The 27,158-nt window shown below is 37.8% G+C and overlaps 1 protein-coding gene across 3 annotated transcripts in view; it reads left to right on the top strand.

Annotated features, from left to right (window-relative positions):
* The window catches only part of LOC128864273 (uncharacterized), a 107,609-nt gene that overhangs the window by 66,374 nt on the left and 14,077 nt on the right, over positions 1–27,158 (top strand). For all 3 annotated transcript variants that reach the window (XM_054103846.1, XM_054103845.1, XM_054103847.1), the window contains exon 2: positions 23,284–24,314. In XM_054103846.1, coding sequence (XP_053959821.1) covers positions 23,284–24,314 — 1,031 coding nt within the window. The remainder of the gene's footprint in view (positions 1–23,283; positions 24,315–27,158) is intronic.

Here is a 27,158-nt window from a genome sequence, read left to right as displayed (position 1 = left end):
GCATCATGGAGCCTTACTTCTTTCGAAAGAAGGAAGAAATGGGGAATGGGGAGCTCCATCGAGCCATGCTGACTGAATTTCGTTTCCAAAAATTAATCGACTAAACATCGACGACATTTGCTTCCAACAAGGCGGCGCCACTTGCCCTGCAGCGCGCTTCACAATCGATTTATTGCAGTGAATTTTTGGCTATATTAATTGCTCATTTCTTTTATTAGGTGCGCAACTAAGTTTCCGCTGTTTATCAATAGATGCCGCCAGCAGTGTGTGCTAGTCGATTCTAACATAACCTAAACGTCATAAACCAGTCTGATTTTGTGCCGAATAATCGTCATTTGCGGGAAGTGTTGATTTTCCTCTTTCATTCGAAAAAAACGGCGGCTGAAGCGCATCGAGAGCTACAAAACGTTTATGGAGATGCTGCTTTAAGTGAAACAACGTACCGAGATTGGTTCCGTTGCTTCAAAGACGGTGATTTTAATGTTGACGATCGTCCGCGTGAAGGAAGGCCAAAAACCTTCGAAGACGCTGAATTGGAGGCATTGCTCAATGAGGATCCATGTAAAACGCAAGAAAAGCTTGCTTCAGTATTAGGAGTTACCCGTGGATTCATTTCCAAGCGGTTTCATGCTTTGGAATGATTCAGAAACAGGAGACTTTGGTTCCTTATGAGTTAAAACCAAGGGATGTTGAACGTCGTTTTTTCGCCTGTGTATAACTGCTCTAGCGGCAAAAAAGGGAGAGTTTTCTTTATCGCATCGTGACGGGTGATAAAAATGGATTCATTACAGCAATCTAAAGAAAAGAAAGTCATGGGGACTGCCCGGTCATGCTTCTACGTCGGCCGAATATTCACGCTGCTATGTATTTCGTGCGGCCAAGTTGGTGTTGTTTATTATGAACTGTTAAAACCAAGCGAAACCATCACTGCGGATGGGTATCGACTTCAATTGATGGGATTGAGCCGAGCATTGAGCGAGAAGCGACCGCAATACGCGGAGAGGTATGAAATAGTGATTCTACAACATGACAACGCTCGGCCTCACGTTGCCAAACCCGTTAAAACCTATCTGGAAACACTGAAATGGGAAATTCTACCCCACCCGCCATATTCTCCAGATATTGCGCCGTCCGATTAACACCAGTTCCGATCGATGGCACATGGTCTAGCTGACCAGCAGTTCCATTCATATGAAGACATCAAAAAATGGATTGATGGCAATACTTTCAATGATTCACTTGTAACCATTTTTTCAGAATAAAGTTGTATTTTCATCAAAAAAATAGCGAGAACTTAGTTGCGTACCTAATAAATAATTTAAGAATTAATGTACCACAGTGTAAACTTCGTAGCTCTTTACATTTCAATGGTGCTAAATGTGAAACGGAGTATTCGCGTAATACTCCTCTTGTTCGGTCTTTGAGTGAATTTAATTCGATCTCGGTCTCTATCAAACTAGATTTTTCTTCTTAGAAAAGTGCATTTTTTATTACTTTGTGTTCTATTTTTAGGTATTTAAATCATGTTCGAGAAGCTTATGTTCATAGATTAAATAAATATAAGAAAGTCATGATATTATCTAAAGAAAGTTTATTTCAAGAATTATCATTTCATGTTCTCAAGAAATTTAAAATTATCCTTTACGAAAAGCTGATTTTCATACAAGATCAATAAAAAAGTATAGCATGAAAAGCTTTCGGAATATTGTGAAATAAAATCAGTGTGCTTTTTGACTGGCTGTATAAAGTTGCACATGCCATTTCATTTTCATGGGTATGAATTTATGTATTTATATTTGTATGTATTCAAATTTGTGTATTTGTTTGTTTTGATGAGTTTATCATTGAGATGTTGACGTCAACAGTTGGCTGTTGACCGGCAATTAACATCTTGTCTGTGCAAAATATAGTGCCATTGTTGTGCTGGAAAGCCCGAATTGCTTGGGTACTCTTCAGACAGCCTCAGAGCCAATCATGAGTTGCAACTCAAAGACTCAAATATGCTTGAAATATACGATACAATTAATTGTGTGTGAATTTTTTTATGAGTTTTTTACTTTTTTCGTCTTTGAGATTCTTATACATATACAATAATTTATTATATACATATGTACATAGATGTGTGAAGTATGTATATCAAATGTATATATTTATTTATTTATTATACTTTTTACAAGTCTACAAATCTGTCGTATTTGCTTTCAATTGAAAAAATACGTAACTTCACACATGCATGTTAAACAAATTTTGTACTATAACCAGTAAAGAAGGGCCCAAGCGCGGTATTAGCGGAACCCGAACTTACATACGAGGAACTTATCGAAATATGATTGTATGAAAAATTGGATCATTATTGATCTACATACACATACCTACATTTTCACTACATCTGTGATAATAGCGGATTTCTTTAAAGTTAAAATATTTGATGAAGGAGAACATTAACTATGTGAATATCAACTTTCATATTTTCACTCGACATATTCATACAGTTAACCGAAACAACTGGCAGAATCGATTTCTGTCATTGTTCTGAACATAATTTTCTTGTTTGCTTCTCATGTAATTGGTTTTAGTTTACTAGACTGCTGAACAATGAAAAATCCTATTCATAGATTTTTGATAATTTTTTTCATTGGCGCTCTTGTGCATTTTCTCCGTATAACGAACGCACGTCATTTTTTTTAATATAATATAATATGGAGAAAATGCGCAGCACCGTAAAAAAAATTATAAAAAGCCAAAGGGAATTTTTACCAACTTCTAAATTTTTATTGTACTAAGAAAAGCTATGTAACTGCACAACAATAATTTTTCTAGAGATTCTAGTAAAAAAGTGAAATTGGAATGGGAAATTTTTCTAATTTTTGTATCAAATTTGGGATTTACATGGATTTTGTTAGGCAATGCGCGACGCTTTTATCCAATAATAATGAAAATTAAACAAACAAGTAAAATAGTTAAAACAGATGTTGTTAGTTTTATCCGATATCAGAATGGAAATCTGGTGTAGAATTAGAGAAGTGACTAAATAATGGGTTTTCAAACACCAGGTGCTATTTAAATATATAAGAGGCTATCGAGAGATGATTAACGATTTTTTATGGCCGGAATTGGATGGTATTGATCTGGACAACGTTTATTTTCAACAAGACAGCGATACGTGCCACACAAGCAACGAAACCATTGATCTTTCACGGGAAAAGTTTTCGGACCGTGTTATCTCTCGAAGAGGTGATCACAATTGGCCACCGAAATCTTTGATCTTTGTGATTTAACAGCTTGTGACTTTTTTCTTAGGGGCCACGTGAAAGAGACGGTCTACGCCAACAACCCAGAGTCAATTCAAGACCTCAAAGATGGATTTCGTGAGGCTACCGAGGGCATAGGCCAGCCACTTTGCAGTTTGGTTATGGAAAATTTCATGAAAAAGATATTGTCCTGTAAGCGTGGCCGTGGTGGACATTTGCCTGATGTTATTTTTCACTATTAGCGGCATACCTTCCTCTTTATAATGAAATAAACATCCGATCATTTATATTATATTAAAAAATAGCATTTTTCTTTGAATATCAAAATAACATCTCTGATTGGAAAACCCTATATATGTATGTGTACGCATATAAATGCATATGTGCAAATACAAATAATTAATTGAATTGACAATTAAAATTTTAAATAATTACAAAACTATGAATATTCGGCTCATGCGTGAAGTCCGTATTGTTGTACGGAAGCGAAACATGGCTGGTCTCTAACACCGTCACACAGAGGCTACAATCTTTCGTCAACAATTGCCTCCTCATCATCTGCAGAATATTCTGGCCAAACACCATTAGTAACGACCCACTGTGGAGCTTAACGAATGAGGAGCCTAACCTTAGGCAAATCTAATGCAGAAAGTGGCAATAGAAAGGTCACACGTTGAGAGAACCACCAGATAGCATCACGAGAATGGCACTGGACTGGAACCCGCAAGTGAGCAGAGGTCGCGGTCGGTGAAAACCACTTGGAGAAGGTCGATGTTGCGCGAACTAGCAGATGCTGACATCTCATGGGACGGTGCAAAAACAACAGCACAGAACCGTGTACGATGGAAGGAAGAGTCTTGTCGAGGGCCTATGCTCCCGAGAGGGGTGAACAAGGAACAAAAAAATATTATATGTATTGAAACTCGATTAAAATGTCTATCACAGTCGCCCTTCAGTAGCTCGTGCAATCAAACCAATTTAGCAGCTGATTAGTTAGAGAAATGGGAGACATCAGATAGAGAGAAGAGAAAGAGAGTGGAGAGAAAGATGGAGGGGAAGGAGGGGCTCGATACACTCGAAAAATACAGATAGGCTCAAGAATGATAGATAAACAGATTACTATATCCGTGAAAGTATTCCCGGCTGTGGCGCAACAATTATATAGACAAGAAAAAAATGTCGTAATACGATAAATTATATAATCATTAATGACAATAAAAATAAAAATTGCAAAAATAAAATTAAATGAAATTAATAGCTCGACATATTACGACAGCGACTCAGCTAATTCTGTCAAATTCACTGAGAGCGGGTTATCGGTTAGCGGATGTCGCCACCTTCTGTATTATCTCCACCGTGTGGGTAGAGTATTTAAAGTCAGTGACAATATTGCAGATTCCACAGTCGCATGGTTGTAAGTCATGAGGAGTATCAGACAGAGCAAACAGTGGTGAAAATATTTATAAAGGCGTGCTCTTTAACAGACCGTTATTCGGCCCTGGGCGAATTTGACAGAATCAGTTGATTGGCTGGCATCACGTGGGATGTGTTTACAAAGAAACTGAGATTGAGTTGATGGTATAGGGGAAAAAAATTAACCAATGAATCCCTGGCATCTGAATAACAAGTGAACGAGTGTGTGAGTACGTGTGAAATGATCGTGCAGGATTCGGCTGAATGTCCCAAGTGACGTGATAGCCGAAGTTCCCCTCACAATTTTCTTTTTCACCATAGTTAAAAGCCATACCTGGTAAATCTATCATCCTTGGCAAACATCAGGATGGTAAATGGCAGGATTCTCAACAAGCTAATGCGGCTAATGTTAAGTTGTCGAGATCTTTGACATTTTTGGTTAAGCAAATCGGACAAAAACGCGAATAGCTCTGTTGCCAATTTGAATACAAATTTCTCGAAACATTTTCTCAAATCTACGTATACAGATTTTGTTGTTGTTCTTTTTGTAGCAATATAAACCCATTGGGGGGATGCTGCTGGAGTCACTGTCCAGGTGTTTCCATAACGAACAACCGACTATCGTGGGAATGTGCGTATACGTGTCACAATTAGTGCATTACCTCGACTATTTTTTTTTTTTGTTGAGATTTGCACTCTTTCTGCACCACAGCATTCACTTGGGATGATTGTTTTCAATATTTCGTAACGTTTTTCAAGTGTCTAACGATCCATTTCTTACCACGTAGGTATGATTCTGAATTTCTGCCACTTTTTTCAGCGCGTAAAAGCTGCCAATGACAAAATACATTTTCTTTAAAAAATCCCAGTGGTATTGGTTCACCCTTTACTACATGCACCTACCAACATATACTTATATTTAAATATAAACTATAATGTTTTTTAATTAAATTTCCAACCCCTGCTTTTCAATGATCTCAATTTTCATATTGCTTTAGAAGAAATTCGAGAACGAACTGTAGTGCAGGCTCGTTGCGTCTCAAAAAATATTCGAGTCCAAAGTTTCACCTTTCGAAGTAACATACATATGCATGTATGTATGTATATCTGTAATGAATGCAAAGCACACCAAAACTTAAAAAACTGACCAACACTGCCTCCTACCTTCATAGCTTATGCTCATTATATGTATTACGTAGGAAATGCATACTATTTATAAATACATACATGCATATGCAACTACATATATATTTTTTATAATTTGGTATAAAAATCCGCTGCAGTGTCTTATTCCTTTTGTGTATTTGTTTTTGGTACATATGTGTGTTTGTCAAAGTAAAGGGCCTTTCAAGATGTATGTAGTAAATAATTCCTAGGCGGTACCTTTTTTGTTATGGATAAAACGCGTAAATTTACTGAAACAAATATGAAAAATTTGTGATTGCTTCGGTGGAAATAATCGCCCGAATAAGTCGACAATACAACGATTGCGAAAAAGTTTGAAGAAACTGGTTCTGTCGAGGATAGAAAAAGGACTGGCAGACTAGACTGGGACTGGCAGAAGTAAAGACTATGTGAATAAGTCAACAACGATTCCAGAGCTGAAACACAACATCCGGATCGAGATTGCTGAAATCAATGTGAGTCCTAGAAAATTTTAATTCTCGTATGATAACATGCAGACGTGGGCACATATGTATATAGGTATAAGATCCTCTAACTTCTAGTTGAAGGGGGTCCACAACTCTTCGCCATCGAATGCGTCGCCTAAATTTATTCCAAGTCTTATTCAAAGACCTCATTTCCGCCTCCGTTGATGGGCGCCTATATGATCTACATATGCGGTCTGCCTACATTTCGTCCTGTCTGTTGGACGAGACTCCATCGCAGCGCCAGATGTAGTGCGAGGCCAGAAAATTCGCATTCTGCGGCGTAAGCAACGATTAATGAACGTTTGAAGCCGTCTTATGTTCATAGCGGTGACCTTCCACGCTGCACAGTCGTATAGCTGGACATAGCTGGACGAATTTCACGCATGCGTTGAAAATTCTCAGTTCACGTTTTCAAAAACCTTCGCACCCACACTTAAAGAATCTGATAAGAAGCAGTTCAGGTTAAATGCTTTTGTCTTTCCTACGTTGGTTTAAGTCCCGTTTTTAGCAAAAGAATCGTTAAGAGCGTTAGGCGTCTTCAATTACCAGCAGAAAAGGGACTTGGTAGTCATTTAAATTTTGAACCATTTTTTAGTTATAATTGTTAAGAGCCATTGAAGAAAAATAGTGAAACCTGAAAGACTCTAAATTTGTATATCTTTTATTTTAAAACATCATTTAGTCGCGTCTTTTGAAAGACCCTTTGTAAATGTATTATTACTATTTAAAGCCAACCAGCACACAGAGCTGTGCGTCGTTCAGTCGTATGTCGTATTTGTGCATTTAAATATATATATATATATATATATATATATATATATATATGTATACATAATTGGCACGTACACCCGTTTTGGATGTTTGGCCGAGCTCCTCCTCCTATTTATGGCGTGCGTCTTAATGTTGTTCTACAAATGGAGGCACCTACAGTTTCAAGCCGACTCCGAACGGCAGATATTTTTTCTGAGGAGCTTTTTTCATGGCAGAAATACACTCGGAGGTTTACCATTGCCTGCCGAAGGGCGACCGCTATTAGAAAAATGTGTTTTCTTAATAATGGTGTTTCACCGAGATTCGAACCTACGTTCTCTCTGCGAATTCTGAATGGTAGTCACGCACCAACCCATTCGGCTACGGCGGCCGCCTTAAATACATATGTATATGCTCGGATTTATTTACAAGTGGCTGTACATATGTATATGCGGTATAAGTAAATAAATATAGACGCAAACGTTACAAAATGCCTGCCTCAAGGTCGTCCCGATCTCCAGCGACACGTGTAAGTGTAAGTATAGGTACGAGTTTTACCGTATTGGTGTGGTGTAAGGTCTGGGTGAAAAATCGTTTGCCTCTAAAAAAGCGCCATTTCTTCTATGAAATACTAATTTAGCAACAAACCGAACGAAGTGGTTACACTGAGCACACAAAAAGTATGATACGAATAAAACACAGAAATAAAAATGAAAATGAAATTTGAAGGCTTAAGAGTTTAAGTTTCCACACTTCCAATAGCGCAGTCATTTTCGCGCTTTGTTATAAAGAGACGCGAAATAAATAGGTAACTCGTTTTGGTTTTCAAGTAGGGCAAGATTTAAGATGTGTATATTGGTGTGTGAGTATAGATTCTGGAGAAAATCTTAACAGTCATAGAGTTATAGTTTGCAAGTCAATATTTACTAGTTGTGCATTCAATGTCTCAGCTTATTTTAAGGCTTAATAATTTCAATGCAATACTCGTATTGATCCAATTACAAAGCTGATATTTAATATATGGGCATATAGTATCATACAAATCATTTAAAACTGAAGCACAAGCTTCACTTTTTTCTAACAAAGCCATTTATTCTTTAAAAATGTTTTTTATTTCTTGTTTTGGAAACTAGAGCATGTTGGTAACATACTTTAAAATGATTATTAACATCTACCTACATATATTCTTTTCCTGGTTATATTCGAAAAAAGTTAAAAAAATGGCAATCCTACGCGACAAAACAATTGCAACATGCTTTGCTCTACTATATAACGGTAACAATATTCAATCCCTCATTTCGTTTTCTAACTGTATTAAATTTTCGCTCTATTTGAGAAATTTTGGTAAAGTAAACAATGGCTCCAAACAAATTCGGTGAAGCGCTGCGCGCGCGTGTTATTAATGACTATGATAACACTTCTCAATAAAACATTTCTTTAAAATATAATTTTATATTCAGAAGTCGTAAATTTTACGAATTTTTTCGAACTTTATAAAAATCAAAACTGTTGCAGTAGTGCATCGTGGCCGGCCAAAAAAAGATGACTAAAAATCTGAGTCTGGGATTGTAAGAGAGATAACGAAATTTTCGTTTAAAAGTGCTCCACAGTTGGTAAAAGAGCTTGAGTTACGAATCTGCTCAAGAACTGTCGCTCGTCATCTGGCCGAGGCTGATTTGCGTAGTTACCGACTCGCAAAGAAACCGCTGATTAGTAAGCTTATCCAGCAAGAACGGCTGCAGTTCGCTGACGATCACCTAATCTGGCCTGGAAATAAATGGAAAACTGTCCCTTTCAGCGGCCCACAGCTTTGCCATCAACCGTCTCTTGGCTGGAGGCCAATAGTTCGTCCTCTGAGGAAGTTCCCTAATTCCTCTGTTCGTTAGTGTCGGTCCGTGTTGTCCATTTGTCCATCTGTTGTGTCAATGGGTGCGTCCGCTTGTCCATTCGTTTTGGTTTTGTGTCCGTCCGTTTGTCCGTCTTCTTGGTAGCGTTATCCGAATTTTTTGTTGTTTGTTCATGCTTCTGTTTCTTACGGTCACCATGTCGCCATGTGCGGTGACCAATGAGGATATAGGGGAAATAAACGGTCCACCATGGCAGCGCCCCATACCATGTTAAGGCCACCGTTACAACCTGAGGCGGCCTGATGTCAGGAGGCCTCCGTTAAGAGACAGCATAATTTTATCCCCCGGCTACCAAACCCACCCAATAGGCACAGGTCGCGTTACACCTTGGGTTGAGGGAGTTTTTTTAACGAAGTTTACGTCTTCGACTTGTGTCGTTCGCGGGAGACCTACTCTCCTACCTTCCATATCTGGGAGGCGTTCCCCTATCCACCACCTGGGGACGCGCCCTATACGGATAAGAGGTTACCCCAAAAGCAATTTTCATGCGGGCGTTGTTGTTTCTCGCCGGAGAAAGTTATATTTTTTCAGCACACTTCGAACTGTTACATCTCAAAGCAATGTATTAATATTTTCTTTAAACATTTAACTAAATTCTATGTCTGGCGCAAAGAAATTTTTTTAACTACGTTTAAAATCATTTTAGTTTTTCGTTTGTCCTAGGCGGCTTTTATTTGCGTTTGAAGTGTCACTTTTGTCTTCCAATTATTTATTGCATAGTTGAATGATTTCTGTTCATTAAATTGCCGATTTCCCTAAAAGATTTCCTCTCCTTATACAATTTAACAATCAGCCGCTGTTCCTCGGAGCCATCGTGCAAGAACTATGTTTATCACTCCAAAACTTATTGCAAGCTATAAACTGTATCACTTTTTATGAAATTGTATGCGCAGATTTGCCACGCATTTCAAATGTATGGGATCCTGTCGCATTCTATTTATGAACGATTATTCGTTTTGACATGAATTCTCCGAATTTGTACATTTTTTTTCGCATTACAAAAATGTTGCATGTAAATATAATTTTTATACGTGATTAAATTGAGTAGACTATTAATAGATGAAAAACATGCTTTTACAAATAAAATTAATTTTTCATATCGAAAATCTGTTTCAAAGTTGAACGCTGATAAGCTGCTTGTGTTATCTGTCTGGGAGATCTGCCCTTGCTTATAAGACTCGATTTAGTTACAATCATTGCCGTTTCGAAATACTTTTAAGTTTTGAATACATACAATATGTATACTTTTTTCTAAGAAATAAAAAGAGTAGTGAGTAGAGTATGAAAAGAATAACGAGAAGAGAGAAGAAGTAAAACAGCTCACGTTGTTTGCGAATAGGAGGTGTGTTCAAAAATCGCGAATTTAGAATTTTCGCAGGTTACGTATTTATTTTCGAATTTTTTTGTGCCGATATGTTGGTACTCATGTCTCTCACTCATGCCGACGGGCTCGGCCATTTTGAATGTTCAGTTAATTGTTGACAGCTGCTTTGCTTGCACGTGTTTCGGCTCGTCTTCGACCTATTCAAAAAGATGGACAAAGAACCTGTATCAAATTTTGTGTGAAAAACGAAATTCAACGCGCGGATGCATTCCCAATGTTGACTGTGTCATACGGAGAAGCTACTTTCGACCAAAGCAACGTTTATCGGTGGTACAAAATGTTCTCAGAAGGTCGAGAAGATGTGAACGACGAAAAGCGTGCCGGACGCCCGAACACTTCAACAACAGACAAAAAATTTGATGAAGTGAAGAAAATGGTATTGGTTAGAGAAGTTGCTGAGGACCTAGATATATCGATTGGCTCGTGCCATTCGATTTTTTTCAATGATTTGGGCATGAGACGGGTCGTCGCAAAATTCGTACCAAAACTGCTCAATTTCAACCAAAAGCAGCATCGCATGAACATTGCTAATGAGATGTTGGACTCTGTCCGCGACGACCCAAACCAAAGCTCAATCATCTCAATGGTAGCTGTCGCACGAACCAAGACCGAAAAAAGCGCGCCAAGTTCGGTCGAATGTAAAAGTTTTGCTTACCGTTTTCTTCGATTGCAGGGGCGTTGTAAATCATGAGTTCTTGCCACAAGTTAAAACGGTCAATAACGAATATTACCTGCAAGTTATGCGCGAAGCAATCTGCAGAAACGCCCGGATTTGTGGAAGAACAAAAATTGGTTCTTGCATCACGATAATGCCCTTGCTCACACATCGTTGCTAGTGCGTGACTTTTTGGCCAAAAACAACACACTAATGGCACACACAGCCACCGTATTCCCCAGATCGGGCCACCTGTGACTTTTTCTTGTTCCTGAAACTGAAGAGACCCGTGAAAGGACGACACTACGCTGCGATTGACGAGATAAAGACGGCATCGAAGGAGGAGCTGAACAAGATAAAAAGATTGCAAAAAAAAAACCTTGGCACGAGTGCCTAATATCTCATGGGGATTACTTTGAAGGAGACAAAATAGATATTAATGAATAAATAAATAATTTTTGAAAAAACACAAAATGCGCCATACTTTTTGAACACACCTCGTATCTTGGCTTAGATACCAGTGCCGTTAATGGAAAAATAGCATATTCTTGCACCTTCAAGCTATGTGAGTGATCAGCAAAGATTATTTAAACCAACCTACCAAGTTGTGCTTATACTAAGTTGTATAAAAAATGTTCAAGGAAAATATCTTCCTACTGAAGTCTCGACTTATTTGCTGTAGAAAGTCATATCGCAAAGGTAAGAAAAGTGCGTTCCGAAAGAATGGCATGTCTGTTACTATTTGGGTTTTTACAAAAAATATTGTCAATATAAATTGAGCACTTGCTTGGGCCTGTTAATATTAAACTAAAGTAAAAATCCATTGCTAACCTTAAGTCATAATGAGTGTGAAAATTACCTGCATCGGGTATACTACATAGGCACAAAAATGTGAACAATGGAACAAGATGTATGCATGCATACATACATACAGTCGTTGAAAAATACTTAAGACCGATACTTTGGCAACCACATATGTATGCGCATATTTTATCGAGTACCGTACCGTTTGATACTTTTTGCGCTTGAACATATGGATTTGCTAGAATCGCATTCATTGCAATGCGTTCGTTTATCTATTTCTCTTGAAGGGTTCGCATTGATTTTTTGCGCTATTAATTTTGGTGTTTCACCGAGATTCGAACCAACGTTCTCTCTGTGAATTGCGAATGGTAGTCACGCACCAACCCATTCGGCTACGGCGGCCGCCACATGCCGCAACATGAAATAGTGCATGGTAAATATTCATTCATTATGGCATTGGCCATTAGCACACATTTCAAATGCGTAGCGGGTATCACATGCGCATTCTTTACACTCATGTGCATAAACGCAAATTTAAAATGTAGGATGGGTGGCTTGTATGTCAATGCAAAAAATTGCCGCTGAGATAGCCATTCTTTTCTTACACCACCAACTGATATGTACATTTTTGTTGTGCTTTTTTCCTCGTATTTCCTTATTTTACATCCTCCGCTTTGCTTTTATACATACTTTCAGCAATTGTTGAATCTTCTCGCTTTTGTTTAGCTGGTAATAACTTTGCAGACGTTTAGAAACTATATAATATATGTATGTACGTAAAATGAGAAGTCCAATGGCGATTTGTTTGGGAATTTCTCGACTGTAAAGCGCTTTAGAAAAAAAGCTTTCAAAGATGTGAAGATTGTTCTATATATATACACTTGCTTTCAGCTGTTAATGTGTTTTCTTAAGCACAAAATTGCATACGCATGCACTTATGTATGTATGTACACGCAGAGTACTTTTGTTTATTTATGTGCATTTAAGTGAACTGTGTCAAGATCAAAGCATACTGATTTTTTTTACAATGAAGTACTATAAATATACCCACACAAATATGCAAGACTGTGTATCTAATATGAGATCTCACTGCTAAAGCTAGCGTCTAACGTATGACATGTTCGCGGATTTATTGACAAATCATACCGCCAACGGGCACGAACAAATCAGAGGGATTTGTTGGACATTAGTGGCTAGCTTAACAATCTTATTAAAATGAACAGTCATAAAATTAAACTTACTGTATGTGTAGAGTGGTCTATTTAGTGGGTGGTTTTTAAAAATTCACAAAAATTAACAAGGGAAACATTCCCATTATTTATTCATGTAGCTCACTCGGCTGACTGTGCATCGCTAGTTACAATGTTGTAAAGAAAGTTCTCTTCTTTTCTCGCCCCTTTAATGAGGACTTTCAAATATTGAATTCTGAGCAATTTTTGATTGACTTGTGTGGAATGAAACTTGCACCGACCTTTCGTAAGCCCAAATGTTCAGGTAAAATTCTATAAATCGATGCTTTGGAGATATTCAACTCCGACCATGGATTTCAACGATGATTTTGGTTTATTTTTGATAAATTTATGAACAATTTCGATGTAGTTTTAGGTGATTACTGATTTTGCTGGCTCGCTTTGCTGGCTTTGCAGTACCAAGAGCTTGGTAACGGTTTCTGGCTTTACCTCATGAATGGCTTTCCCAATATTCGCCTTAAGGGCGGGCTCCTCGCATAGCATCGGTGCTTCACGACACTGCTCAGAAACAAGTTCAACAATGTGAAATCATAGCTCCGGATGGCTGATAATACCATACCCTAACTTTGCGCGTAAAAGGTCAATTGTTTCCGGTAACAAAAAATCGTTTATCCAAATAGTTCAATGATGCCACAACTCCAAAATCCATACCAAACTGTCACTTTCTGAGGATGCATTGGCTTTTCGATCATCATGTGCAGGTTTTCCGTTCTTCATTACATATGTGACAGTTTTGCTCGTTTCTAAAGAATTTCTAATTGCAGAGTTTAATTTTTGAGCTGTGACAACATACAGACAACATTGTTATTGTCACAAATTTATTATTTCTTTCTTTATGTATTTATATATTTAAATGAATTATTGTATAATTTATTGAAATGTAAGATGCAATATTTATAAATAAATAAATAATTACTACTACTATATATGTGTGTATATATGTACAGGGTGGGACATATAGCGTTTGCTTTTTGAACCACCTATTTTTTTGAGAATGGTAATACAAATGACATGTCAAATATGTTCATAATTTACTTAAAGGTTTGACATTTACAAAATGGGACGCCATACGCTTCAAAAAAATTGGGAAATATTGAAAACCTATTTCCAAAGTGGTGAGTCCTCTTCTTTTTTTCTGAATTTCACATCGGTGGCTACGTCAATTAGCAAAATTGTCGGATTTGAGGCTCAGAAAATCCAGGCTCAGAGAAGCAAATGCATCCACAACGAGTCACTGTTTGGTGCGGTTTTAGGTCTGGCGGCATCATCGGGCCATTTTTTTCGAGAATGAGCGAGGAGCCGCGGTTACAGTAAATGGCGAGCGTTACCGTGACATGCTCAACGAGCTGTTTCCAAAAATTGAAGAGGATGGCATGGACGACATTTGGTTTCAACAGGACGGTGCAACTTGTCACATTGCCAAAGTTACACTCGAACTTTTGGCTACTGTTTTTGAATTCCGATATCAATTGGTCGCCTCGGAGCTGTGATTTAAGCCCGTTAGACTATTTTTTGTGGGGACCCGTTAAGGACAAATGCTATGCGAACCATCCAGAGACGATTGATGCTTTAAAACACGAAATCGAAGTTGCCATTCATGAAATTGGAGCCCAAACAATCGAAAATGTGCTTAAAAATTGGGTTGATCGAATGGCCTACTGTAAAGCCAGTCGTGCCAGTCATTTGAACGATATTATTTTTTATTCATAAATGACAATGTTCAATCTTCAAAATAAAAAAAAAGTTTGAAAAAATATTGATTCGTTTTTTTTTATAGCCGATTCAAAAAGCAAATTTTACATAGCCCACCCTATATATCAGTTTAATTATTTATGCATTTCCGGACCAGACGACTTGACTAACAACGACCTTTCCGATTGATTGCCGTTCGTTTGGTCCGTTATGTAGTTAACGACATTATCTGTTGGGGATAGTACATACATACATACGAGTACCTTCCTTCTTAACTTTAAGTGCACACAGTACGCTTTGGGCCAGCTGGATTTTGTGTGCAACAGGCGTTAAATTTACAAATAAGAATACATTTGTAGGCGATTGTAATTTATGGATGCCTGTACTGTATAATTATGTATCTGTGTCGGCACAGCCTTACTCAAGCGGCAAGCTAAGTGACTGTCCATATGGTATAGTGGCTTCCTACAGTTCACGAGCCATGCACATATGTATGTATGATATAGCGCATACCTACGTAGGTCCACAATATATACAATACAATACTCGTACAATATAACCACCCTGCTGGGAAACCCACTAGTACCGAACTGGTGCGTTGTTAGTGAATTTCTAGGAACTGTCAATTTTGAGACATATACATAAGTAAAGTAAGAATAAACAAACATTTCAAATTGCAAATGGTTCTATGGTCTTTCAAAACGCGTTTCAACCAATTTTCGAAGCAATCGACACGACTTTGTTTTTTTTTGGGGGTTTGTCAGATTATACGGTATAAAATGGGAAGAAATCTTTTTAACGAGAAAATGTTTAAGCAATATTGAATATACAGCGGGTTTAAAAAAAAAATGTCTAAGAAGGTAATAGTAAGCACCAAAAGAAGCAAAGAAAGTAATAAACATGGGTCCGCAAACTAACTGTTTCGGAGATATGGCAAGTTATTCTCCTATCACCTGTTTATTATTATGTAGAAAATAAAAAACGCAGTTACATAAATTGTTTAAAATTACCTCTATCTATTTGCAAGTAGGAACGACATCTTTGTCATTGTCTTTTAACCGGACTTGATTAATTCTATATCTATACTATGGACTAATACTTTCGGCCGTCGTCGTCGAATGGGTTGAATTGGTAATAATTGAAAAGAATTTATCGGGTCACTGTTTTTGGTTTATTCATGCCAGTAGCCATAGAAAATCATTACACGAAAATATTTATGGTTTAATCTCCTTTTTTGCTCAATATAGGTATTTCAAGAGTAGGTAGGGGTTTCCAATAACAGGTCTTATCAATGAATAAATTGCGCTATCGAAAGATGATTAACGATTATGGCCGGAATGGGATGGTATTGATCTGGACAACGTTTATTTTCAACAAGACGGCCCTACGTGTCACACAAGCCGGAAAAGTTTCCGAACCGTGTCATCTCTCGAAGAGGTGATCACAATTAGCCACCGAGATCTTGTGATTTAACAGCTTGTGACTTTTTTCTTTGGGGTCACGTGAAAGAGAAGGTCTACGCCAACAGCCTATAGTCGGTTCACGACCTCAAAAATGGAATTCGTGAGGCTACCGAGGGCATAGGCCAGCCACTTTGCAATTCGGTTATGGAAAATTTCATGAAAAGGATATTGTCCTGTAAGCGTGGTCATTTGCCTGATGTTATTTTCCACTATTAACGGCATACCTTCCTCTTTATAATGAAATAAACATCCGATCATTTATATTAAAAAATAGCTTTTTTTTAATATCAAAATACCACCTCTGTTTGGAAAACCCTATACCTGTAAAAATACAAATAGTAATCGTATGGCGGCCGCCGTAGCCGAATGTGTTGAGTGACTACCATTCGAAATTCAGAGAGAACGTAGGTTCGAATCTCGGTGAAACACCAAAATTAAGGAAAAGTTTTTTCTAATAGCGGTCGCCCCTCGGCAGACAATAGCAAACCTCCGAGTGTATTTCTGCCATGAAAAAGCTGTCATAAAAAAAATATTTGACGTTCGGAGTCGACTTGAAATTGTAAGTCCCTCCATTTGAGAAACAACATTAAGACGCACGCCACAAATAGGGGGAAGAGTTCGGCCAAACACCAAAAAGGGTGTATTTATACAAATATATATGTATATAATCGTATGGTAAAACGTTCTAAGTACGGTTACCCTCAAAATTGTTAAACTTTACGATAGTAATGCCGGATTTGACATATTCACATTGACATGCCACATCTTAAGACGATAAGTAGCAACTATATAGTACTGGTACACTTTTATGCCTTCTTCAACAACTTCGAACAAATTCGTTTATTCTAAGAAACTTGGCTGATTCTGCTGCAGTTGTACGAATAATCGATACGATGGAAGCAGTGGCATGTAATTCTGAGGCCATTTGTTGTTTGACTAGCTATTGAAGTATTAAGTGTAATTACGTTTTTTATGATTGTAATTCAATTTTTAAACTTAATTTCAATTTTATATTGCGTATTTTGAATGAGCCATACCAGTAATTTCGTTTACTTGTTAATATCTCCCTACAGGGCATGGTTACTGCCGATTACAAGCATATTTTCGTAATAATGACTTTTTTACCGAATTTCTTACAACAAAACGTTATTTTTAATATAAATACAGTTTTCAAGTGGTCATGACTCATTTAATAGCGGAAATATGAACGATAACTTTTTAATTGTTTTTTTTTCTTTGTTTGTGTTAATTTCACTGAGTAAGGTAAATAAAAAACCGCTCAGCCACTCTTTGTCTGCTTGTTGGTCAGGTAAGCAGACAGGTAATTAACGCGCAATTAACAAAATGTGACACATTTTTTGTTTGATCTTTCAGAGCAAAGACATTGAGTTGAGTGATTTTCAGTAGTTTATTTTATCCATACCTTATGGTGCAAATAAATATACATAAACGTGCCACAAATATCATTAAGAATGACAAAGATGAAAATGAGGCTTTCTCAAAACAGTTATCGGCTTGGTTGTAAGCCATTTGTAATATCAAAGTTTTCATTATTTTTTTACATCTTTGCTCGAGTATCTCAACGTCTGCTCCAGTTGTTGCCAACCGCAATGTCCAATTCACATGCGATATTCCCCGGCTCTTTTGAACTGAGTTTCGTAGTGCCTGTGGACCCATCGCTTCGCTGTTCTGCTTCTTTCCCCTCGGTATTACCAGTTAAGATATTCCTTCGAGGGTGCAGGATGTGTTTATTCACTCATTTGTCTGCGTTCATTGTCATCATGTCTCAGCCTTCGCATAATTGTTGAGGCTACATTACAACCATAGTTCCACGTTTCTTCAGATTCTAGCATATATTGTACTAGGCTCTCGCCGATATTTGAGCGCCACATGCTTCGTTCCCCATCAAATATAGAGCATTCTAACAGGGCATGCAGTATATGCAAAATGGGGAGTCTGTGTGCTTGTGTTTGTACTGCCTGAAACAGCCATGCCCAGTTACAAACTGTGTCAGCATGAAGATGACGTTTCCATGTGTTCTCCTCTTCTCACTATCGTTCCATTTGGTCTGCCAACTTTGCAGAGTGGTATCAGCGATCCTCTGTAGGGCGTCCCGCAGTGAGGCTTTGTTACCAGATACCCACGCGTTTTTTTTTTGCATGCTGGTATTTTTGTTTCATGCATTTTACCTTTATATCGAGGGTGATTCTGCCTGCTATTATCCCTGCTGCTTCGTCAGATATAGTCCTATAGCCTCTAATGAGTCTGACATTGTATAATCTGTACACCCGTTTAGCCTGTCTCCAGTAGCTGGGATATTTCACTACGTCACCCCACCCTTCCACAACGTAAAACAGAATCGAGTTGCAGACGCTTTCCAACAATGCTCTCATTTGTCGTCTTGGTCCACCCACATTTGGGCACCTTTGGAGCTTGCGTATTCCAGATCCTTTTTTAAATTGACCCTTCTATCGATCATTATCCCTAAATATTTTATGGTATCTGTTGATTTTATATCATGTCCACCAACCTTTATTTGAAGGTTTTGAACTTTTCGTCTAGAACTTATGAGAACCAGTTCGGTCTTATGGTCTGCTAGTCTTAGCCCAGGCGATTGTAACCATTGCTTAATTTTATTGATGGTGTCCTCTATCCTTCGTGAGACCTCTTTTAGCGTTTTCCCAACGACCACCACAGCTAGGTCATCTGCATACCCAACAATGCTGGCTAGTTCGTGCTGTTCGACGCATAGCACTCCATCATACATGATATTCCACAGAGCCGGGCCTAGTACAGAACCTTGAAGAACTCCTCCAGTTATCTTTTAGCTTTTGAGGCCTACGTCTGTATTATACCATAGACTTCTGTTAAAAAAGTATGAAGCAATTAGCTTTATCAGATAATTCGGCACATTCATACTCCAAAGTTCCATTTGACCGTATTGAACGCGTTTTTAACGTCCAGAGTTACGACTGAGCAATATTTTTTGGTTCCTCCTAGCCATATTCTTCAGAGATAGCAGTTTTTGCTATTTCGCATAATTCTATTATTGCATCTACTGCACTGCGATGCTTTCTGAAACCGTATTAGCGAGCTGACAGACGTGTATGGCTTTCTGAGTACTGCTCTAGCCGGTTACAGATTATTTCTTCTAACACTTTGCCAACGGTGTCTAGCATACAGAGCGGCCTGCATGATTAAAGATGTCGGTACTCATTTTAACAGCTTTGTGTCAGCGCTACGGCCACCATGTTTGCAAATAAATACACTTTTTTTATTACTTTTTCACACTAAGTCACTAATGAGCTTTTGACTGGAACAGTGACAAAGCAAGGGATGTCAAGTGGTATTGGTATGGTAAATATCGAACTTTAGTACAATTTTGAAATTACTTCAGATGCATTATTCAGCGCTTTCGTCGGGCGAGCCAACGCTTTTGTATTATAAATTAGACTGTGAAAAGAAATATGTATTTTCTTATTATTTCAAACTTTGCAATCGTGTGGAAAAATTTTTGTTTCTCAAAATTACTTATGTACGATGAAATCTCAGGAAAAAAATTTAAATGAAGTGAATATAATTTAAACTATCGAAGATCGCGTGAACATTTTTTTGCAGTGCACATGCCTACCTTTTAAATCGTGCCTGCTTCTTCTGACTATGTAACTCAGCTCATGAATTTGAGGATTTTGATCTCGGCTTATGAATATGGCAATGTATATCCATCAATGTCATCTTTATGTCTTACGAACTTTGTGAGGGAGTGCTAGGATAGAAGAAGTGGTTCTATTGAGGCGGCTGGACTTTTTCTGATTTACGTTCGCTGTAGATATCGAAGATGTATTTATTAAACAAAAACAAACCTTGCTTAGCTCTCTTTACCTATTCTTAAATTCAGCAAAGACGCTATCACTAACTGTCATAAAGTCCTCTATTGGATTCCTAAAGACGAAGGCAACCCAAATAAAAAGAAAATGAAATAATTACAATGTGTGAATGGGAATAATTTCTAATTATTTAATTGGGACTGATTCTTTTTGACTGATTGCTTGAATGGCGAGGTTTGCGAGCATTTTTTAAGCGAAAATTTCCTCGAATTTATGTTAGCCAACGCTCGTAAGCATTGCTCAGCGATAATAAAGGGGCCCGACTTAACGTTGATCGACATGCTTAGTGTTTTGTTTTAGACACGTATTTTTAAATGAGCCCTTATTCCGTCTACGGATTACCTTTGTCATTTAAGATTATAATTTTTGAGATGGTTTTGTACCTTTGCATAGTTTCCAGACAAAATACATTTTTATTGTATTAGGTGTGCAATTAAGTTCTCGCTGTTTTTTTTTATGAAAATACAACTTTATTCTGAAAAAATGGTTACAAGTGAATCATTGAAAGTATTGCCCATCGCTAGCCACTACTTTTCATCTTTTGAAGCTATCCACGGATCAAACCATTTTTTGATGTCTTCATATGAATGGAACTGCTGGTCAGCTAGACCATGTGCCATCTATCGGAACAGGTGATAATCGGACGGCGCAATATCTGGAAAATATGGCGGGTGGGGTAGAATTTCCCATTTCAGTGTTTCTAGGGAGGTTTTAATGGGTTTGGAAACGTGACGCCGAGCGTTGTCATGCTGTATGAACACTTTTTCATACCTCTTCGCGTATTGCGGTCGCTTCTCGCGCAGTGTTCGGCTCAATCGCATCAATTGAAGTCGATACCGATCCCCAGTGATGGTTTCGCTTGGTTTTAACAGTTCATAATAAATAACACCAACTTGGTCGCCGGCCGCCGGCCGCCGTAGCCGAATGGGTTGGTGCGTGATTGCCATTCGGAATTCACAGAGAGGTCGTTGGTTCGAATCTCCGTGAAAGCAAAATTAATAAAAACATTTTTCTAATAGCGGTCGCCCCTCGGCAGGCAATGGCAAACCTCCGAGTGTATTTCTGCCATGAAAAAGCTCCTCATAAAAATATCTGCCGTTCGGAGTCCTCTTGAAACTGTAGGTCCCTCCATTTGTGGAACAACATCAAGACGCACAACACAAATAGGAGGAGGAGCTCGGCCAAACACCTAACAGAAGTGTACGCGCCAATTATTTATTTTTTTTTTTAACTTGGTGGCACGAAATACATAGCATAACCTTCGCAGCGTGAATATTCGGCCGAGGCGACGACGTAGAAGCATGACCGGGCAGTCCCCATGACTTTCTTTTCTTTAGATTGCCGTAATGAATCCATTTTTATCACCCGTCACGATGCGATAAAGAAAACCCTCCCTTTTTTGCCGCTGGAGCAGTTGTGCACAGGCGAAAAAACGACGGTCAACATCCCTTGGTTTTAACTCATAAGGAACCAAAGTCTCCTGTTTCTGAATCATTTCCACAGCATAAAATCGCTTGGAAATGAATCGGCGGGTAACTCCTAATACTGAAGCAAGCTCTTCTTTATTTGACACGGATCCTCATTGAGCAATGCCTCCAATTCAGCGTCTTCGAAGGTTTTTGGCCTTCCTTCATGCGGCACGTTGTTTTACTTAAAGCAGCATATCCATAAACTTTTTGTAGCTCTCGATGCGCTTCAGCCGCCGTTTTTTTTTTGAATGAAAGAGGAAAATCAACACTTCCCTCAACACTTTTTAAGAAACAGTAAAAATTTTTGACGAATTTTTTGGTATGCGTCAGAGCATCAGAAAAGTGGTGTGGCGCTTTGAGTCTTTCGATCTTCCCAAAAACAAATAAAATTCAAAATTAAGTTTCATTTCTGAGAGATAAACTAACGATAAAGAAGTGAGTTTTATTTTGGATCAAAAACATTAAAACTTAAAAAATTATGATTTTTTATTCAAGAAATAATATTTATTTCAGATTGAAAAAAAAAACTTTCGCAAAATGAGTTTTATTAATGATCAGAAAATATATGATAATTTTTTCTGGTCGATTAATAAAGGTCGAAATTAATTAACAGATTTGTAGAGGGCATGAAAAAATATACACGGAAATACTTCTCAAAATTACTCTGGATGTATTTGGAAGATGTTTTTTTCATAAAAAATTTAAAATAATCTTTGTTTTCGATCCTTGATATTAAAATGTTGTAAGAAAAAGACATGTCTTTATAAAGGGTCTTTCAAAAGGCGCGTTTATATGTTAAAAAAAAACATGTAAAAATGTATATTCTTCAGGTTTCACTAATTTGATTAGCAATGCGGCTCTTAATAATTATATGCGAAAATTGCATCATTTAAATATCCATCATGAGCTCATCTCCAGGTTAATTATTTAGAACATCGAGATATGGATGTTGAAGGTTGCCGAGCAACTCTTTACCCTACAGCAGCAATATTCTCGTAAGAACGCTCAGTTTTTCGTCTGCCAGTACTTTGTACGAGTATATCCTCGCCAGAACCAGTTTCTTGAAATTTTTTCACCAACCTTTGAATTGTCGTTTCATTCGGACGATTATTTCCTCCAAAAAAAATCACGAATTTGGCGATGTGTTGTTCTTAAAGAGCGACTATTTTTATAATAAGCTTCAATAATTTTACCGCGTTGTTCTATCGGGTAAAATTCTATATCTGTCTTCTTGAGGAATGTCAAAGATGACATAAGTCAATTTTGAAAGACCCTTTATTTGCTTACGGAGTAAATTTAAAACATTAAGTCCGATTTTCTCGATATTTTAGGTTTTTGCAATGGAGTACTAAAGACATTTTAAATTGTTCAGATATTTATTGACTGATTCTGGTATTTTTAGAGTTCGAAAATGCTGAACATCCAAACTCAACCTAGTTTTACTACTAATGCTGGATTTAGCTGTCCGATTGACTCCCAAGTAGTTCTTGGTTACTGCTCTAATGACTGATATCATTTACTTTTCAAGATTTCTGGTAGCTAACTGTGCCGTTTTTAGATTAACTCATTAAATAATACTTTTAAATGTAGTTTAAATTTTTACCTATCAACTTCATAAAATTTCGCTTCCGTTGTAATATTTCTTCATTTTACATTAGTATTACGTTAACGTATTAACGCATGCCTTTTCCCTTTGTCATTCACAGTCGCGGCCTCACCCCTCCACATCGCGTAAAATCCATTTCCATGGCTACATTCACACAAGATGACATCGATTACCTAAAAAATCATGGGAATGGTGAATGTGCCAAAACCTGGCTCGGCCTTTGGGATCCCAAGCGGGCTGTACACCAAGATCAGCGCGAATTGATGATTGACAAATACGAGCGAAAGCGCTACTATCTGGAGCCAGCTAGTCCACTGAAATCATTGACGAATGCAGTCTCTCTCAAGAGTGGCTCAACGGCAGCAGGAGCGGAAGTGCCGACGACATCTAGCGCGAGGGCGGCTGCGATAGCAGGGACGACGTCAACCACAGCATCAAGTGGCTCCAATGCGTTTAAGAGCATTGTCGATGGCCATACCGACCTGGTGCACGTGGTCAATGGATTTGGTCATAACACCAAATCTCAGTACCGCCAACAAAGCGGAAATGCAGAGCGAAGTTTCGAGCTGACGCCGCCCAGTACGCAGCGCACCACCATGAATGGGTTGCATAAAGCAGTTACTGGGGCAATGGGGTCAACAAGCAATTCGGGAAAAGCAACGTCGGCAATAAGTCGACCACAACATCAGCAAAATGGTTATAGTGATCTGCAAGAAGCTTTTATGCAAAAATGCAATAAGAACATGAACAATAATGCCGTCAATAACAATAACAACGAACTCAATGTCTTGCATATGACGACAAGCCGAATGTCGGACAGTGGCAGCGCGACGAGCATGAACGGGTTTGGTGCGGATGCGGACTTTGTCGCCGATTTCGGTTCAGCGAGTATTTTCGATGCGACTATGGTAAACCACAACCAAATGAGCTCACCACCGAAATCGAATAGAAGTGGAGGTGCGATATCCAGTAACGGATATGCCAAAATACAACCATTGAAGAGACAACAATATCACTCATTGAATGCTCATGACCAAACGAATGGCACCAGCTCTCAAAGTGAGTCCATCGGCAATGCCACCTCGGAGAATTTCGCGGATTTCGAGCATGCGCCAATTTTCAACGCGGCCGGTGAGTAGAATGTGCTAAAATGAGATTTATTGTAATATAGTACTTGTACAAGTGTTTCTGTGTAAAATCAGTATACAAGTATACATGTATGTATAAGTACAAAGGTCCAGTTAAAATTTTGTCCAGGCTCTATTTGTTACATACATACGTTCATCGTTATGAGCAGGGCAACCCAAAATATGTTCCAGCATATTTTTGTCGCGCGTGCCAGTAACGAGCTAAAGAAATGTATACACATCGCACAAAAAAAAATGAAGTTGTAACTATATTTCATAGAGCATATTTTACAATAAATGCATATTTCAACATATTTTACAATAATTGCCTATGTTAACATACTTTTGTAATAAATTAATATTTCGTTTTTAAGTTTTGAACTCATCATAAATTCCCAAAGTTCCAGTTGGAACATACGGCCACAAGTTTAGTAATAATAATAAAAATACCGGTAATGATAACAATATGGCAACACTGTGTCAACAGTGAAATTATTAAATGTTTGCACCACTTCAAACATGCGCTTTCTTACTCAAAAATAGGCTTTAACCCTTTCATGGTATATTTTAACCGCTTAAAATAAATGAGGCTTTAATAGCATATTCTGGGTTGCTCTAGTTATGATCTTGTTTGTTGCAGCAGCTTCGAAATGAAAACCTATGCACTTAAACCTATTTAACATATCAAAATTTTAGAAATGTCAGTCTTGGCTAAGTTTATCGATTTTTTGTATTGTGTACTAAAAGCTTGATGATAATTCCCAAAAGGTTAGATTCGACTAACCTAAGGAGAAATAAATTGCTTAAAACTCTCACCAAATTAGTTACTTAATTAAAGAAACAACTGAGTTTTTTTTTGTACGAGAAAATTGTGAGTTCAATTACAAATACGAGTATATTGCTTTTGCCTCACTCTCCTTCAATGCGTAACAAGTGGAATAGGACTTTCCTTTGAAGAGAAGAAACTATCCTGTACCAACTCTCGTAACAAAATCGAGAAAAATAAAACATGCTCGATTGAAATTTGAAAAAGGCGAGCCGAGAGGCACCGACCAATCGGTAACTCTGGAAATTCTCAGATTAAAAAGCAAAGTAAAAGAGTAAATACTCAAGGAGGGAAGGAGAGAAGTAACAGAAAGGAATAAATATGATAGAATAGAAACAGATATAGAGATAGATAGTCCTGTGAGAATTTTCCAGATCATTTGGCAATCCTTCCAAAATATCCTCCAGTTTGAGAGCACGAATATTACTAATTCTCATGAAATCGAAACCCAAATTTCATAGCAACGGCGGATACTCACAGATCATGCTCAGTGCTATCCGCCTCCTCTAATCAAACCAGGCAAATCGGGACCTTAATGATTCCAATGGTGGTCATATGCTGAACCCATGAGGTGTATTCTGTAATAAGACCGACCATTAACCGAACTTCTTTTCCATGTTTTAGAAGAAAGTTCGACAGTTTTCTGTTCGGGCTTGTCACAAACCACTTTGCAATTCTGCAGCGTTTTACACCGGATCATCGCTCTGTTTGTTTCTGACGTATGTCGTGAATTAAATACAATATAATATTGAAGATTGAATCGAACTTACCTTAGATAGAATCGCTTTGAAAACGATTAAGAGCTTTCTATCGGGAATGATAAATTAACATATGGTAGGACTGTCTTGTTTTATAAAATTTGTAGTATGCATTTTATCATACAAAACGATTTTTGAATCAATTATCCATTTTTATAGTTATATTGATTTTATGATTGGTTTATTTGTTTCTTCTCAGTCGAAAATTCTTAAAAAATTCGGAATTCAAATATCTTGAGATCTGCAAAGCAAGACACATTGAACAGGTAGTAGCGGTACGAGTAGAGGCAGCCTATGCAATTTTTTTTATTTATTTGGTCTTTAAATTGTGAAATTGTGTTTCAATGACTCTAAACTGTCAATCTTTGATTGTCGATTTTGACATTCTAGGCTAAAAGCAAAAACAAAGTACTTTACCTGTACTGTACCAACAGTACATGGAGTACGAAGCTCTCTTGTGAAATAACTTGATAGATTTGGGCCAGAAGGAATGAGCACAGAATAGCTTTCCATTAATATCATGGTTGGTATCTTCACCGCGCACAGCCCAATGGGAATACATGATAAACATATGAGGTTTCCCTCCAATGACTTCTGTCGTACCTGCAGCGACGAGAAGCAGGTGGTGAACACTTCCTCTGCCACTGCCCGGCTCTTGTCAGATCGCAATACTTACTTCTTTAGATGTCTAGCAGACTTGGAATCGGCAGCCATCCACAGTATTTCATCGTTCATCTGAAAAGCGAAGTGGTTTCTCCATACTGAGAATTAGAGGGGGAACTTAAGACCAATTAGATGTATCACAGTGGGCCTCCTCCATACCCTTAAGGAGTGTGAAAACCCCCGTAACCTAACCGACGGGTGTATGTCTATAAACGCCTTGATTTCGTTACTATATAGTACTAGCGAATTAGGGTGCAAGGGTATAAAGTCTCGCTTGCGTTTCTGAACGATTTTCTTTCCAAAATTGTTACGATGTCGGTAAATTTTGAATAACTCCTTATTTTGTCGTAACTAACCTGAGGCCTATAACACTGGTTTACTATTAATTAATGATTTTTTTACCCAATAATCAAACCATCCAATTCACATGAATGTTGCTGAATCCAAAAAACCACATATTTTGAAGTCAAAATTTATTGTGTTTTATGATCAATGGGAATAACTCTTATATTAATTAGGAGATTAGTACTTTTTTCTTTATAGCTATAGAACGCATTAGGAATTGAAGCTGTAAAGTGCATTTATGTGTTCGCTGAGTACA

This window comes from Anastrepha ludens, chromosome 5 (assembly GCF_028408465.1).
Source record: "Anastrepha ludens isolate Willacy chromosome 5, idAnaLude1.1, whole genome shotgun sequence".
Taxonomy (NCBI): Eukaryota; Metazoa; Arthropoda; class Insecta; order Diptera; family Tephritidae; genus Anastrepha; species Anastrepha ludens.
The sequence above is the reverse complement of the archived record's forward strand: the minus strand, read 5'-3'. Positions and strand labels throughout refer to the sequence as shown.